The sequence below is a fragment of the Haliotis rubra genome, unplaced genomic scaffold (assembly GCF_003918875.1).
Source record: "Haliotis rubra isolate DU_JTF1 unplaced genomic scaffold, ASM391887v1 Scf38, whole genome shotgun sequence".
NCBI lineage: Eukaryota > Metazoa > Mollusca > Gastropoda > Lepetellida > Haliotidae > Haliotis > Haliotis rubra.
The window spans coordinates 1,455,341-1,472,457 of record NW_025767057.1 but is presented as its reverse complement, the minus strand read 5'-3'; the positions used below and the strand labels follow the sequence as shown (position 1 = coordinate 1,472,457).

Here is a 17,117-nt window from a genome sequence, read left to right as displayed (position 1 = left end):
CTTCACATATGTTTACAAATCGACATTATCTCGGTCATCTGTGAGTAAACGCCGGTATTGATTTCAGTCGATGAGTCATATTGAACCACGAATGAACTATGGACATTGCGTCTTGGCTTCACTAACACAGTAGACTTTCGTTTCAATGCTCTCCTGCAACTTGAAACGTGTGTTTATCGTACTTCAGAGTGTATGTCAGTTATACAGTGCAGGCATCGTCTATAGGTATCTTGGTCATTGTGGAAATGAAATAATATATACCTGACGCAATGCAATAGTCCACAGTGTACCAGTTACCCCCAATACTTGTTTTATAACTACATAGTCAAACGCTGTTGTGTCGAACATTGATGTGACGAACTCACTGTTGTTCCTTCTATTGCAATAATGTTGGTATTAGTGGCGAACCCCAGATGACACCCAGGTTACCTGTATTTCTCCTTGACTGTTCCTTCCCCCAGTCTCTGTTCCCTTCCTCAGTCTCTGTTCCTCCCCAGTTCTCCGAGCTTCTGTTCCTCCCTCAGTCTCTGTTCCCTCCCTCAGTCTCTGTTCCCTTCCCCAGTCTCTGTTCCCTCCCTCAGTCTCTGTTCCCTCCCTCAGTCTCTGTTCCCTTCCCCAGTCTCTGTTCCCTCCCTCAGTCTCTGGGGCGGTGGGATAGTCTTGTTGTAAAGGCGGTTGGCTCGTCACGCTGAATACCTGGGTTCGATTGTTATAACAATGCGTCCATGTTCACTAAAATGGGTAAACCCAACTCACTCACCTGTCAAAACCCCTGTCTGCTATGCCATCGTAACCACTGTGTTCAAGTCATTGAGTAACGTTTCTGTGTCACGCTTTGTCAGTGGGACCGTAGAACCCACTGTGTTTTCTGTGGGCCCCATAACCTGTGTTCTGTATACAATCATAACCTCCATGCACTAGAATATCTACCATGGACAAAGGCCCCATATATAACATTTGTTACTCATTTTCAAAATGGCACTGTGAATTGATAGCTTTTTGACTGTGGGAATGTACCAACAATTTCACCATCAGAGGTATACAAAGCCGTGGTCTAGAATACCCCTGTCCGACTTCCATTTCTATGGAAGCCGTGGTGGCTGAGTTGGTTAACGGCTGACCATGTGCTGGGGATTAGGGCCCCATAACCCTGTGGGTTCTCCCTATGGGACACAACCCATATAATGTTCCATGGGCCTCACCCTGGGCTATGCCCCATAACCACTGTGTTCTATTATACAATCATGTGTTCCATGCTCACCATGTGGCCCCCCCATAACTCCTGTGTTCTCTATACAATCATAACCTCCATGCTCACCATGGGCCCCATAACCCTGTGTTCTCTATACAATCATAACTTCCATGCTCACCATCACCCCATGGGCCCCATAACCCCTGTGTTCTCTATACAATCATAACTTCCATGCTCACCATGGGCCCCATAACCCCTGTGTTCTTTATACAATCATAACCTCCATGCTCACCATGGGCCCCATAACCCCTGTCTTCTCTATACAATCATAACTCCATGCTCACCATGGGCCCCATAACCCTGTCTTCTCTATACAATCATAACCTCCATGCTCACCATGGGCCCCATAACCCTGTGTTCTCTATACAATCATAACTTCCATGCTCACCATGGGCCCCATAACCCCTGTGTTCTCTATACAATCATAACTTCCATGCTCACCATGGGCCCCATAACCCTGTGTTCTCTATACAATCATAACCTCCATGCTCACCATGGGCCCCATAACCCCCTGTTCTTCTATACAATCATAACCTCCATGCTCACCATGGGCCCCCATAACCCCTGTGTTCTCTATACAATCATAACCTCCATGCTCACCATGGGCCCCATAACCCCTGTCTTCTATACAATCATAACTTCCATGCTCACCATGGGCCCCATAACCCTGTGTTCTCTATACAATCATAACCTCCATGCTCACCATGGGCCCCATAACCCCTGTGTTCTCTATACAATCATAACCTCCATGCTCACCATGGGCCCCATAACCCTGTCTTCTATACAATCATAACCTCCATGCTCACCATGGGCCCCATAACCCCTGTCTTCTATACAATCATAACTCCTCCATGCTCACCATGGGCCCCATAACCCTGTGTTCTCTATACAATCATAACCTCCATGCTCACCATGGGCCCCATAACCCTGTGTTCTCTATACAATCATAACCTCCATGCTCACCATGGGCCCCATAACCCCTGTGTTCTGTATACAATCATAACCTCCATGCTCACCATGGGCCCCATAACCCCTGTGTTCTGTATACAATCATAACCTCCATGCTCACCATGGGCCCCATAACCCCTGTCTTCTCTATACAATCATAACCTCCATGCTCACCATTGGCCCCATATACCCCTGTGTTCTCTATACAATCATAACCTCCATGCACACCATGGGCCCCATAACCCCTGTGTTCTGTATACAATCATAACCTCCATGCTCACCATGGGCCCCATATAACCCTGTGTTCCGTATACAATCATAACCTCCATGCTCACCATGGGCCCCATAACCCTGTCTTCTATACAATCATAACCTCCATGCTCACCATGGGCCCCATAACCCTGTCTTCTCTATACAATCATAACCTCCATGCTCACCATGGCCCCATAACCCCTGTCTTCTCTATACAATCATAACCTCCATGCTCACCATGGCCCTATAACCCCTGTCTTCTCTATACAATCATAACCTCCATGCTCACCATGGGCCCCATAACCCTGTCTTTCTCTATACAATCATAACCTCCATGCTCACCATGGGCCCCATAACCCTGTCTTCTATACAATCATAACTCCATGCTCACCATGGGCCCCATAACCCTGCAGTTCTCTATACAATCATAACCTCCATGCTAACCATGGCCCCATAAACCCTGTCTCTATACAATCATAACCTCCATACTCACCATGGGCCCCATAACCCTGTGTTCTCTATACAATCATAACCTCCATGCTTACCATGGCCCCATAACCCCTGTGTTCTGTATACAATCATACCCTCCATGCTCACCATGGGCCCCATAACCCCTGTGTTCTCTATACAATCATAACCTCCATGCTCACCGTGGGCCCAATAACCCCTGTGTTCTCTATACAATCATAACCTCCATCCTCACTATGGGCCCTATAACCCCTGTTTTCTCTATACAATCATAACCTCCATGCTCACCATGGCCCCATAACCCCTGTGTTCTCTATACAATCATAACCTCCATGCTCACCATGGGCCCATAAGCCCTGTATTCTCTATACAACCATAACCTCCATGCTCACCATGGCCCCATAACCCCTGTCTTCTCTATACAATCATAACCTCCATGCTCACCATGGGCCCCATAACCCCTGTCTTCTCTATACAATCATAACTTCCATGCTCACCATGGGCCCAATAACCCTGTCTTCTCTATACAATCATAACATCCATGCTCACCATGGGCCCCATAACCCTGTATTCTCTATACAATCATAACCTCCATGCTCAACATGGGCCCCATAACCCCTGTGTTCTCTATACAATCATAACATCCATGCTCACCATGGGCCCCATAACCCTGTGTTCTCTATACAATCATAACCACCATGCTCACCATGGGCCCCATAACCCCTGTCTTCTCTATACAATCATAACCTCCATGCTCACCATGGGCCCCATAACCCCTGTGTTCTCTATACAATCATAACCTCCATGCTCACCATGGGCCCATAACCCCTGTGTTCTCTATACAATCATAACCTCCATGTTCACCATGGGCCCCATAACCCCTGTGTTCTGTATACAATCATAACCTCCATGCCCACCCTGGGCCCCATAACCCCTGTGTTCTGTATACAGTCATAACCTCCATGCCCACCATGGGTCCCATAACCCCTGTGTTCCGTATACAATCATAACCTCCATGCTCACCATGGGCCCCATAACCCCTGTGTTCTGTATACAATCATAACCTCCATGCTCACCATGGCCCCATAACCCCTGTGTTCTCTATACAATCATAACCCCCATGCTCATCATGGCCCAATAACCCCTGTCTTCTCTATACAATCATAACCTCCATGCTCACCATGGCCCCATAACCCCTGTCTTCTCTATACAATCATAACTTCCATGCTAACCATGGCCCCATAACCCCTGTCTTCTCTATACAATCATAACCTCCATGCTCACCATGGGCCCCATAACCCTGTCTTCTATACAATCATAACCTCCATGCTCACCCTGGGCCCCATAACCCCTGTTTTCTATATACAATCATAACCTCCATGCTCGCCATGGCCCAATAACCCCTGTCTTCTCTATACAATCATAACCTCCATACTCACCATGGGCCCCATAACCCCTGTGTTCTCTATACAATCATAACCTCCATGCTCACCATGGCCCCATAACCCCTGTGTTCTGTATACAATCATAACCTCCATGCTCACCATGGGCCCCATAACCCCTGTGTTCTGTATACAATCATAACCTCCATGCTCACCGTGGGCCCAATAACCCCTGTGTTCTCTCTACAATCATAACCTCCATCCTCACTATGGGCCCTATAACCCCTGTTTTCTCTATACAATCATAACATCCATGCTCACCATGGCCCCATAACCCCTGTGTTCTCTATACAATCATAACCTCCATGCTCACCATGGGCCCATAAGCCCTGTATTCTCTATACAACCATAACCTCCATGCTCACCATGGCCCCATAACCCCTGTCTTCTCTATACAATCATAACCTCCATGCTCACCATGGGCCCCATAACCCCTGTCTTCTCTATACAATCATAACTTCCATGCTCACCATGGGCCCAATAACCCCTGTCTTCTCTATACAATCATAACATCCATGCTCACCATGGGCCCCATAACCCCTGTATTCTCTATACAATCATAACCTCCATGCTCACCATGGGCCCCATAACCCCTGTGTTCTCTATACAATCATAACATCCATGCTCACCATGGGCCCCATAACCCCTGTGTTCTCTATACAATCATAACCTCCATGCTCACCATGGGCCCCATAACCCCTGTGTTCTCTATACAATCATAACCTCCATGCTCACCATGGGCCCCATAACCCCTGTGTTCTCTATACAATCATAACCTCCATGCTCACCATGGGCCCCATAACCCCTGTGTTCTCTATACAATCATAACCTCCATGCTCACCATGGGCCCATAACCCCTGTGTTCTCTATACAATCATAACCTCCATGCTCACCATGGCCCCATAACCCCTGTGTTCTGTATACAATCATAACCTCCATGCTCACCATGGGCCCATAACCCCTGTGTTCTCTATACAATCATAACCTCCATGCTCACCATGGGCCCATAACCCCTGTGTTCTCTATACAATCATAACCTCACCATGGCCCCATAACCCTGTGTTCTGTATACAATCATAACCTCCATGCTCACCATGGGCCCAATAACCCCTGTGTTCTCTATACAATCATAACCTCCATGCTCACCATGGGCCCATAACCCTGTGTTCTCTATACAATCATAACCTCCATGCTCACCATGGGCCCAATAACCCCTGTGTTCTGTATACAATCATAACCTCCATGCTCACCATGGGCCCCATAACCCCTGTGTTCTCTATACAATCATAACCTCCATGCTCACCATGGCCCCATAACCCCTGTGTTCTCTATACAATCATAACCTCCATGCTCACCATGGCCCCATAACCCCTGTGTTCTCTATACAATCATAACCTCCATGCTCACCATGGGCCCATAACCCCTGTGTTCTGTATACAATCATAACCTCCATGCTCACCATGGCCCCATAACCCCTGTCTTCTCTATACAATCATAACCTCCATGCTCACCATTGGCCTTATAACCCCTGTGTTCTCTTTACAATCATAACCTCCATGCTCACCATGGCCCCATAACCCCTGTGTTCTCTATGCAATCATAACCTCCATGCTCACCATGGGCCCCATAACCCCTGTCTTCTCTATACAACCATAACCTCCATCCTCACCATGGGCCCCATTACCCCATGTTTACTGTGGGCCCTATAACTCCTGTGTTCGCTATGTCATCATAAACCCTGTGTTCTCTATGCCCTCATAACCTCCATTTTCACTATAGGTCCCATTACCTATGTGTTCTCTATACGTCATAACCTCTGTATTCACTCTGACCACATAGCCCTCTGTTCACCAGCGATATCGTCAGAAACTCTGCCCCAGCTATTCATGCCCTCAATAACTATGTCATTGTTCCGCCTGTCTACCGGGGACGCTTCAAAGTCCCTATGTCCTCACTGTCCACATTAAAATGACTTCTTTACCCAGATTGTTGTTATCTCTGTTATCATTAACATAAAATGGCTATTAATGTGTATTATCTCTGCGTTATCATCTATATCAATACCGATAACAGCAACTACACGTGTCAGGAACTTATCCCAATATATCCACACCATAGTCAAGTGTGTCTGATACATAAATAAGTCAACCTAAAATATAACCATGCACTTAACAACTTAACATACAATCATGCACTTAACTTAACATACAATCATGCACTTATCAACTTAACATACAATCATGCACTTATCAACTTAACATACAATCATGCACTTAACAACTTAACATACAATCATGCACTTATCAACTAACATACAATCATGCACTATCAACTTAACATACAATCATGCACTTAACAAATTAACATACAATCATGCACTTATCAACTAACATACACTTATCAACTTAACATACAATCATGCACTTAACAAATTAACATACAATCATGCACTTAACTTATCATACAATCATGCACTTATTAACTTAACATACACTCATGCACTTAACAACTTAACATGCAATCGTGCACTTAACAACTTAACATACAATCATGCACTTATCATCTTAACATACAATCATGCACTTATCAACTTAACATACAATCATGCACTTATCAACTTAACATACAATCATGCACTTAACAACGTAACATACAATCATGCATTTAACAAATTAACATACAATCATGCAAAATTTAAAGTACAATGCGCTTACAAAACATGAATGATGTAATCAGTTTGTAAAGAGTAAAGTGCACGTGACCCTCGCTCCTGTTGTTGTGCATCACACAAAATCTGAGACAGTTGCAAGCAGGAAAGCTGATGTTGTTCAAGGATGTTTAAAGCCTGTGTCATGTTTTACTGAACTGTCAGTCAATACAACACATCATGTGACATTCCCACTGACCCCTCCCTCGAACATCAAAGGCATACCGAGAAGGTAAATATGGTGCAAAGATGATGAAATACATCACCTTGACCGTAGAAATGTGTAGCTTGGAAAATCAACAAATATTGATATTTTTCTTTGTTCATACATTCCCTATGGATTGTTATTTTTATTAAAATTAACAGCTTCTGATGAAATAGTTTGTAACATGCATGTAAGGTGCACATTGTATTTGAAAAGGATGATGTCTTGTATTTTTTGTTAAGAACATTTTGGAATGCAGTGTTAATATATATATGCACACCTGTATATGTTGGCATGTATCTGCCCTTTAGCACTTCTGTATACGCTGAAAACTCCTACCAGTGTCCACTTACGTTAAGTTAATCCCTGCGGTGTAATGGACGAGGGCTCCGGTTTCTTATTTACCGTACAGTTCAAGGTTAATACTGAACATAGTCAACAACATAGTACATCCTTGTCATCCCAATTTGAGAACCATGATTCCGAAACCTTGAAAACAATATGAACCGTGAACTATAACTTCTTTTTTAAATTTGGAATTATATATTGTAAATATGTAGCGGCGTTAATAATCGATGGTATATTGGTCCAATCATCTTGGATGTTTACAGCTGACAATAATGACGTACGAAACGTTGTTAATTCGTGATGAAATGTTTTTGATAATATGTATCAAAAAGGCCAATGATATAGTTAGTTGATATTTGATCTATCTGGTTGAATTAGACAGGTAATTATGTATTTGTTGTAAATTATCACAAATATAACTTATCATTTCATTACATTAAATAGGTAAACAAACTGCAAGAAAAGTCAATTTTCATTTAATTTCTTTAAATCGATCGCTACTTCCGTCATAATGTTTGCATTCGGAATACACAAAAATGAGAAGAGAAAAAGTTTCAACCCATTTCATTTCATTTCTCAAGTATATATGTCCCTGCAAGGTATGGCGTAATGCACGTACGGAAATTGCGCGTTTTCAAATTGCCCCTAACACTCCCAATAGTTAACGTCTTCGCGTCACTGAGGTTTGTTTATAATGCCGCGGGACAAATCCTTCTATTCACAGCATACCAATACGTGCTCACATTGTGTTTGAATTACGCACCCTCCCCCGCCGTGTTACCATATATGGAGTTGTTGTAGGGGCTTCCCCGAAAGGTTCAGTCATATCTTTTGTTGACCCTGGCCCGAGTTATGCTTGTTGATACTAGTCGGGGACAGCTGCCCCGGGCGTGCAAGTACAGTAGGGGGTTCCCCTTACACAATGGAGGTTCATCGGGGCATAACAAATACGTTCTGAAAGAAATGAAGTTTCACCTTACTATCTAATTGTAAAGAATTCAAATGCCAGTGATTATAAATACTTGGAACGTTGTCAAATTACAATATATCTGTATCAACTTGACATCGCGCAAAATTTAAAGTTTAAACGGTTATTGTTACAAAAATATAAATATAACTATATTAGTGTGTGTGCAAATATACCTGAAAGGGTCTTTACACATTGTATGTGAGGAAGCGAACACGGACTTTCATCGTGACGAGGCAATACATCACCTCTATACATTGAACAAACAGTCCCTCACAGTTTGTGTCTTTGAAGGGACCTGTTTTGTCGCTCGGATGATGCAAGCGATTGTTAATTGTTAGTGCAGCTTATTTTTATCAATTTTTGTTTTGAAGGTAGTGGGCTTTGACGTTTGTTAAGAGCATACCAGCGTTACATTTTGTTGTAAACGGAGCCAATCTGGTGATGCTCCACCTTTAGTTCATTCTTTTATGCTAATATCAGAGGTATGTGGAGCCAGTGAAGCTGGTGTATGTAAACCCAAAGTAAAGTTGAACATCAGCAAATATTAGCATTGTCAATATTTACAATTTAAAGAGGTGTTGTGTCGTATCGTTGCATCACCCGTTACACAGTAGGCTGTATACCCATATCGTAGCATCCGGCTGTCTACAATATTCACAGTTTACAAACATTCACTATTGTTTGTCTGTGGCGTCTAGTCACCTAAGGATATCAGTCTGCAGATATTTGTAAATGTACTTATGTATGTCCCCATCACAGGTCACCGATTGGCTCTTGTCTTTTTTAATAAAGATTTAACAAACCTGTAACGAAAATAGTACCAGGAATCAGGGGTTTGCCAACTGTCGAGGGTATATACACTCTCCTAATGGATATACGACTAAGCAGCATTATCAGTCTTAATCTCAAGGCTAAAGAAAACCTGTAAAATATGTCTGTGAGGTGGCACCTTACTGCTGACACAGGGGTCATGATTGTTGATTGTGTTGGTTGGCTTCATGCTGTTTGTGTTGATTGTCTTGACGTCAATTTCTCTTACTAAGGTTAATGTTTGAACTTAAGCAAAGTGCAAGTGGTCGGGTATAGCTTATGATAAACAACACACGTCAAGCCCGTGACTGTAGGCAGGCACGATTGTAAATCGTGATCATCGTCTTGCAAGCAACGTTCTAGAAAGTACTGTTTCCTATGTTCGCATTTGATAAACAACACATTTAATCTACATATCATAAAAAATGCTTTCACCGGAAAGTGTAATTATGCCATTCTTGACATGTCTTTGCCTGTACTCTTCAACAGAATTTCTGCAAAACTTGAACGTGACGAAGTTCATGTTATGTTTGTTAGATGTTTACACTAAAACCACGGTTGTATTTTGCAATGATGTCCAGTTACAACGTTAACCATATAGACCACGCCACGTGTGCTATCTTACTGAAGTATGCATTTTAAAGTGAAATAAAACACACGGGTTGTGTGGGACGACAGACCAAAACAAAAAAAACTAACTTGCTGATTTATCTTCTGTTTTACTAATCAATTTACTGATACAATCTAATATGTAATTATATATTCTTTATTGTGTAAGTGTCTTTTGCTGATGGAAAAACCTTCATGGCCACGACTGGGATAATGCCAGTGTTTTAGAATATTTTCATCAATTCACTCGTTTACTACACAAAAGTGTCGTTGGGCTAGCCTAGTGGTTAAAACGTTCGCTTGTCACGCAGAAGACCTGGGTTCGATTCCCCACATGGGTACAATGTGTTAAACCCGTTTCTGGGGTCGTTTCCCCGCCGTGATATTGCTGGAATATTGCTAAAAGCGGCGTAAAACTATACTCACTCACTCACTCACTCACTCACTCACTTAATACACAAATAAACGTATATATTATTGACCTTTAATTGCGTCTGGTATGTGTTATAGTTTCGACAACTGCACATGTGTATTTCTAGGTGTCGATCAGTGAACCTCGCCTAAGTCCTCCCTTCGTCTTTACTTCCTTATTTAGCAAGCAGTGGAGTTTGTTGACAGGTAGTTCAACGCCACACATCGATACTTCAAACACTTGGCATTGACAGTTGTCGAGGCCCGCTTGGAAGAGTGAGGTCATGCTTCTCAGCTTTTATTAGGCAGTGAGGTAGTGAATCTCCTGCAGAGCCCAACATACACAAGCTGTTTACATGTAACATTTGTATGACTAACTTTACATCCGGCACGCGTTACCGTGCAATGTCAATTCTGGTGGCTTACGTGATCTGCTGTGCATATGCTACATGCGTCGTACATTTGAGATTCTTTGTCCGATGCACAAGCTCTTAACAGTTTGTTGGTTGGTTTAAGGGAGAGATCTTTTTACATATGATGCATATTTGTACACAGGGAACTCTATGCTTCTATGTTTCTATGCATATCTTGTCTGGGTCACTGATGTAACCATCATTTTGACATTGTAATCATTAACACGGATTTAAGGCTTAATTTGTTAATACAGTATTAGTGAGTTTAGATTTACGCCACTTTTAGTAATATTTCAGCAATACCACTGCGGGGACACATTTTAATGGGCTTCACACGTTGTACGCATGTGGGGTATCGAACATGGGTTTTCGGCGTGACGAGCGAACGCTTTAACCACTTGGCTACCCCACCGCCCCTAATACAGTTTTATGAGTTATCGCCATCAGTTCAGGAATTCGGTCCATTTTGTCACGCGAGATGCACCATAAGAGAATTCTATTGTGACAGATGCGATGATAGCACATGCACAGTTCAGAATTTATGTGGGTGCTTGTCACTGACCTTGCACCAAACATCCAGATGCTGAAGCTATGGAACCAGTTTAACTGCAAACGAAGAGCATCTGATGACTGCAGTAAAGAAAAAGTGTTCTCTGAATGAGTTCGACCCAGCAAATGACCATTGTTATGAATGGTTTATGTCAAGTACCCAATGTCCTTATGTTATGAATAGACAAAAATGTGTCCGTTGTTTGATCTCGAACACTCTAGAACACGTGACTTGAGCACATCTGGTGCTGAAAGGATGATGAAATATGACGTGTTTATAGTGTAGAAGAACATTTGACGTGGCCTTGAGTTGTTCAAAACATTGAGCAAGAAATACACACATGTAGTTTCCTTGTATACAAACCAGAAACAAGCATTTTACGATACATAGACAGTTGTAGATTAAGTGAAGTACGTTCATAACGAACACGCTTAAGACGAACTGACGGGTGTAACGAACTGTTTATTTTTCGTTCCGACCTCTTGTAGTTAGGCGAAATGTTCATGCCGAACATTGAACGAACTAAAATTACTTTTTTATCTGTTCTGAAATAACCGTAGATGGTTGTATTTGAACAATACCATGTCGGCACTATGCTGATTATGCGCCTCAGTATGAAGACCTATTTATTGGGTTTTTTCTAAGAACCTCCGATGGATTGTCAGATTGTGTGATATCATGGTGTACAGACCGTACATGCGCGGATCACTTGTGAGTGTGCCGCCCGTCATGATGTATCAGTTTCATTATTAATAGCAACCTCACTCTCCACCGACTGACCTAATGAACAGGACCCAACTCAACTTTCATAATGTACTTTTCCATCGTTTGCAGGTGTGGTATCAGCGGAATCAAATTTGTTAACTGTTTCTAAACTGGCCATCTACAGTCAGGAACAAATAAACGTTGGCTACGAAAAGTACAATATCAAATGGAAAGTAATAATATTGATTATACCGATCTTATCACACATGCACACACAAACTGAATATATATATTTATATGAAAATATACAGTATATATATAATTATATATTAAAATTTTCATAGTCAACGTTTATTTTGTATATGTATATACATATATGTGTATCTAAAATATAATATATACACCATATATATTATGTAATATACACTAGATATATAAATGTATATTCTGCAATATTTATTGGTAGGTAGGAATATTGATGTTACTGCAGATTTTATCACACATACCTACACACAACGTTAATTTGTGTATGTATACAAAAATATATAAATATATAGGATGCATGCATGTTTGAATGAAGGAGTATAGAAAACGTGTATCAAGAGTAAAGGATTTGCAGCTTTGAAACAAATCCTTGAATTTTGAGGGAGAAAAGGCTGAACAAGTCAACACATTTATATTATATTTCATAAAGCCTTAACACCGTGCACTCTTCCAACCTTGAGTTGTATCCTACACGTTCCGATATTGTAAACATAAAACAAAATACCTAGTTTGATACCGTGCCACATATGCACAGAAAAGACATGGTAAATCATGTATAACGAATCAGGTAACAAATGGTTTGAGGCAGCTTGGATTACGCCTGCTTCTATTGACGAACATTCCAGAAGAATCGATGACGAGTTTAAAAGTTCACGCTCAACGCACGATTTCCTCTGTACAATAAGATCCAAGGCTGATATGCAGTCTGAAAGAAATCTGCCCCGTCACGAATAGACGGGGGCAAACTGACTATTGTCAAAAGCCGCTCCCCTTTTTTTCAATAAACCTCTTTAAGGTCACCCGCGCTGACTTCACGGTGGCCCCGGGGCAAGCATTCTTGAAACAGTACCTTCAACAATATGTGCTGGAGGGTTCGGGGCATGGTGCTGTCCTGCTGCGACGAACCTGACACCTGGTCGGGCCATATAAATCGGAATCACCCATCCGTGTGTCATAAAACCTTTGGTTAGAACTACTACGTCATAGAATGGCCACAGTAGCTTAAAGAGGAACGGTGGTGGGGATTCTTTCCCCATAATTGTATGAAATTGCGTTATGAGGCGCCTTGGGGTGACTGCATAGATTATAGTTATGATGACGATGAGGTACAGTGAGTCCTACATAATGTCACTAATTCTAACGAAACCTTTGGAGTTTGTTTTGTGACTCGTGTAGATATCTGTCATCAGTGTCAGAGAATTTCTTCGTGGAAGCGTTATATTGGTAACATAAATAATCCTTGTGCACCGATGCTAGTTGGACATATAAATATTATTTACATTGGATATATGTTTCAGCAAATTCTGTCAAAATTGAATTGCTCACCGAAATGTCACTCCACTTTTCAAACACCTGTTTTTCAGTTTCAAGAAAAGCTGGAAACATGAATGGTCATTGGTGAATTACACTAAGGAAACCTTATATTTCGAAACAATTCTTTACTTCAGTCTGACATTAAGTCGAATAGCTGGTTGGTTAGAGGTGCGTAGACGATCACCGCGTGTCACAATCTCGACAATAACTTGGAGATAACACACACCACGGTGTTTGTTTTCCAGTGAACAGGCGGCCGATCACACAACACACACAGAGACAGACACAGACACAGAAAGCGAGAGAGGGAGAGAGAGAGAGACAGAGAGAGGAGGGAGAGAGACACACACACACACACACACACACACACACACACACACACACACACACACACACACACACACACATTATATGACTGACTGACTGAGTTTTGGTTTTACGCCGCTTTTAGCAATATTCCAGCAACATCACGGGCTTCACACATTGCACCCATGTGGGGATTCGAAACATTATATGAAGGTAAAGGCTGTAAGATTCCTATGATATGTGACACTTTTATCATTGAAGTCTGACGTTTTAATCATTAGTTCATAATCACGTTGCATTTTATTATGTTATATTGCAGTTGTCACAATACAACACATATTTTACATAGTATTTAGAAAGTAGAAGCACTGTGTTTACCGATTATTCAGTGCAGGTTCAAATGTCATCGTCATAGAAGGTGAAGTGCAACTCAACTGACGGTAACGTTGCGTGTGAATGTTTTCACTCGGTTCACTGTCCTCGAGGCAAAACCATTCAAACCTGTTTACGCTTTGCTGGTTGCAGCGCTAATTGTTTGTAGGGGAATCCCCAGCCATACATCCCAGGCAAGCTGATCATTTCGTGGTATATAATCAATATTTTGTCTGGATGTTTTTTAATTATGGAAATAACCGGTTTATTTGACTGTGTGTAAAATTCCACGTGACGCGTCAGGAGAGACACGTTTACTGCATTTCGTCAGTTCGTCAAGCCCAGGCGGCTGCGGGAAATATTGTTGATATCATGTGACTATGACGCGTATCCAGCCTCGTTCTGAGATTGATCCCTGACATCTCCTCATGTTTACCGGTCTGTGTATAAAAGAGCAGGCGATCCGGGTTTCGTCACACTTCTCTCTTGACTGTGAGAGAGACTTTGAGAAGGTCTGACAGCAAGTCTTGCGACAAACTACACTGTGTCTGTTTACCTGACGGGTGTTCTCCAGTATATACTGAGGATTATCAACGGATTTCAAACGTAAGTATATATACCGTTACTGCATCAATCGGGATATACAAAATATAATATTTATGGTGTATTTATGCATGCTGCGATTTTCAACACGCTGTGACAGTCACACAAATACCTGTGATATTAACGCCAAAGCGATTTCACTTCTCTCAGTAAATAGGTCAGGTAAATAATGTGGGATTGTGTTTCTGCATGCATGGTTTTGATACAAAAATGTATTTTCACCCACAGCAAGCCAAGCAGTGTCATTAACCTAACACAATTAATATGGTAACGCTTCAGATCAAACTTGTTGTAGACAAATTGTGGTCACCTTATGTGACATTAACCACGCGTTTATTTCATCAGTCGCGTTGCTTTTTCTTATTTTTCTGCAAATACTTCCTCTGTCTGCATGCCTGAAATTGTGAACTGTCCGAGAAGTCATATACGCATGGCTGCTCCCTATACGGTGAAAGTTACTGCGAAATAGTTATACAGTTTAAGCAGATCATAGTCCTCTATATTATGTATTAAAATGTCACGTTGTCCTCAGGAGTTAATTAAGGTATTGGACATACAATTAAAATATCGGTTTTATGATGCACGGTTGTCCTGAATATTGATGTTTTCATGTACTAAGTTTCTTGTCCCTATTTTTTCAGAACTGAATCATGCTGATAAATGACAAAGTCGACAAAGTCAGGCGCCTTCCTGGCGTTGTCCCTCACACCACCACCCTCCCCGACGGCCGCCTTGTCATCATCGACACCATGAGCGACTCCCAGCTGTCGGAAACATTCGGCCTCATCCAAGCTGCAGCCCAGAGTGGCAATGGTTTTGGGGTGGATGAATACTCCTCAGAGAAGGAATTCCGTGAAGACATCGATGGCAGTTTCAACTTCGCCATAATGAGCAAGGACACTGGGGAAATGGTTGCTGCATTCATGTTGGCCATCAGCAAGTATTACCGTGGCTGCAACAGCGTTGCCGACCCCTTCATCATTGTCAAGAAATCAGAGAGAGGCAAGAGAATCGGCGAGTTTTGTCTCCAAATGTGTGTGGACTTTGCTCAAGATTTGAACTTCGTGGGAATGTATGTGGACACTTTCAGCAACAACCGCGCCATGATCAAAATCATCGAGAATGTTGGTGGATTCACCCAAGTTGGATGTCTTCCCATGGGTGGCAAGATGAAAGATGGTTCCATTGTCAGCTCAATCATCTTCTACAAAGATTTCAATCCATAAACTGTTGACTTTCCTTCCATGGCTTTATCTCCATTACGTCTCTACGTAGTGTACACGTCATCACGGCTGTGTTGACGTCACAACAACGTGCTTTCTGTATGATCTGCCGATAGCACTGAGAAGGAGCCCCTTCCGGTACGAAGAATCCCAGTTCCGCTTTCGTCCACTGTCCAGTTTGGTCAGTGGAGCCTGCTCAGTATTTAGGTACGCTGGGTCAACCGGGTCGCCTTATGGACTGGTTAAGATCGGATTGTAGTAGAAATGTGCAATGAGAAACGTATTGTTCACGCAACAGTATTTGTTAGTCTTGCAATAGAAAGAATAAAAGCAAAATATCAACAACAAAATTAGCTGTTCTCGTATTATTATTCTAACTGAAAATTAATAATCATGATATAATGGTTTAGTCATAAAACACCCATAACATTACATGTACCAACCTTTAGATGCATTGCAGTAAATGAGATTTTGGCTGACGTCTTTAGGAATCTTGATCCTTGAAAGAAAGGTGAGATCGTTCAAAGTTAGAGTGAGATAATGCTGTCCAAGCGGCTTTAGGCCATGAAATCCTCTCTGTAGAGTTGATCATGGATTCGAGTCCCAAAGATAGCCTGAATATGATCCTCTGTCTTCAACACAATACCCACATGTTGAGGATGTTTCTTAAGTTGTAAACGTCTCTCACCATGTTCACTTTCAACTCACACGCTCACACAAAGGTCCGTCATTGTTGCTGTGATATGAGAACCATCACACAACTAACTCTATCTACACATTTTATCCTCAGTTTTCAACCGTATGCTATAGTTATTACTTTAGAGGTCTAAAACATCGGTCACTTTCCTGAAATGGAACACTATTCAAAGCGAAGTGATGCATACTCACTCACCCCGAGGCATACCAAAGTATACGATGTGAATCAGTACGCCACAAGTGACAAAG

The 17,117-nt window shown here is 42.1% G+C and overlaps 1 protein-coding gene across 1 annotated transcript; it reads left to right on the top strand.

Annotated features, from left to right (window-relative positions):
• Positions 1-14,803: 14,803 nt before the first annotated feature.
• On the top strand, positions 14,804-16,522 carry LOC124286317. The gene is made up of 2 exons (XM_046722679.1): positions 14,804-14,952; positions 15,591-16,522. Exon 2 carries the CDS (start codon positions 15,600-15,602, stop codon positions 16,173-16,175), a length of 576 nt encoding a protein of 191 aa, XP_046578635.1. The 5' UTR covers positions 14,804-14,952; positions 15,591-15,599; the 3' UTR covers positions 16,176-16,522.
• The last annotated feature ends 595 nt before the right edge of the window (positions 16,523-17,117 follow it).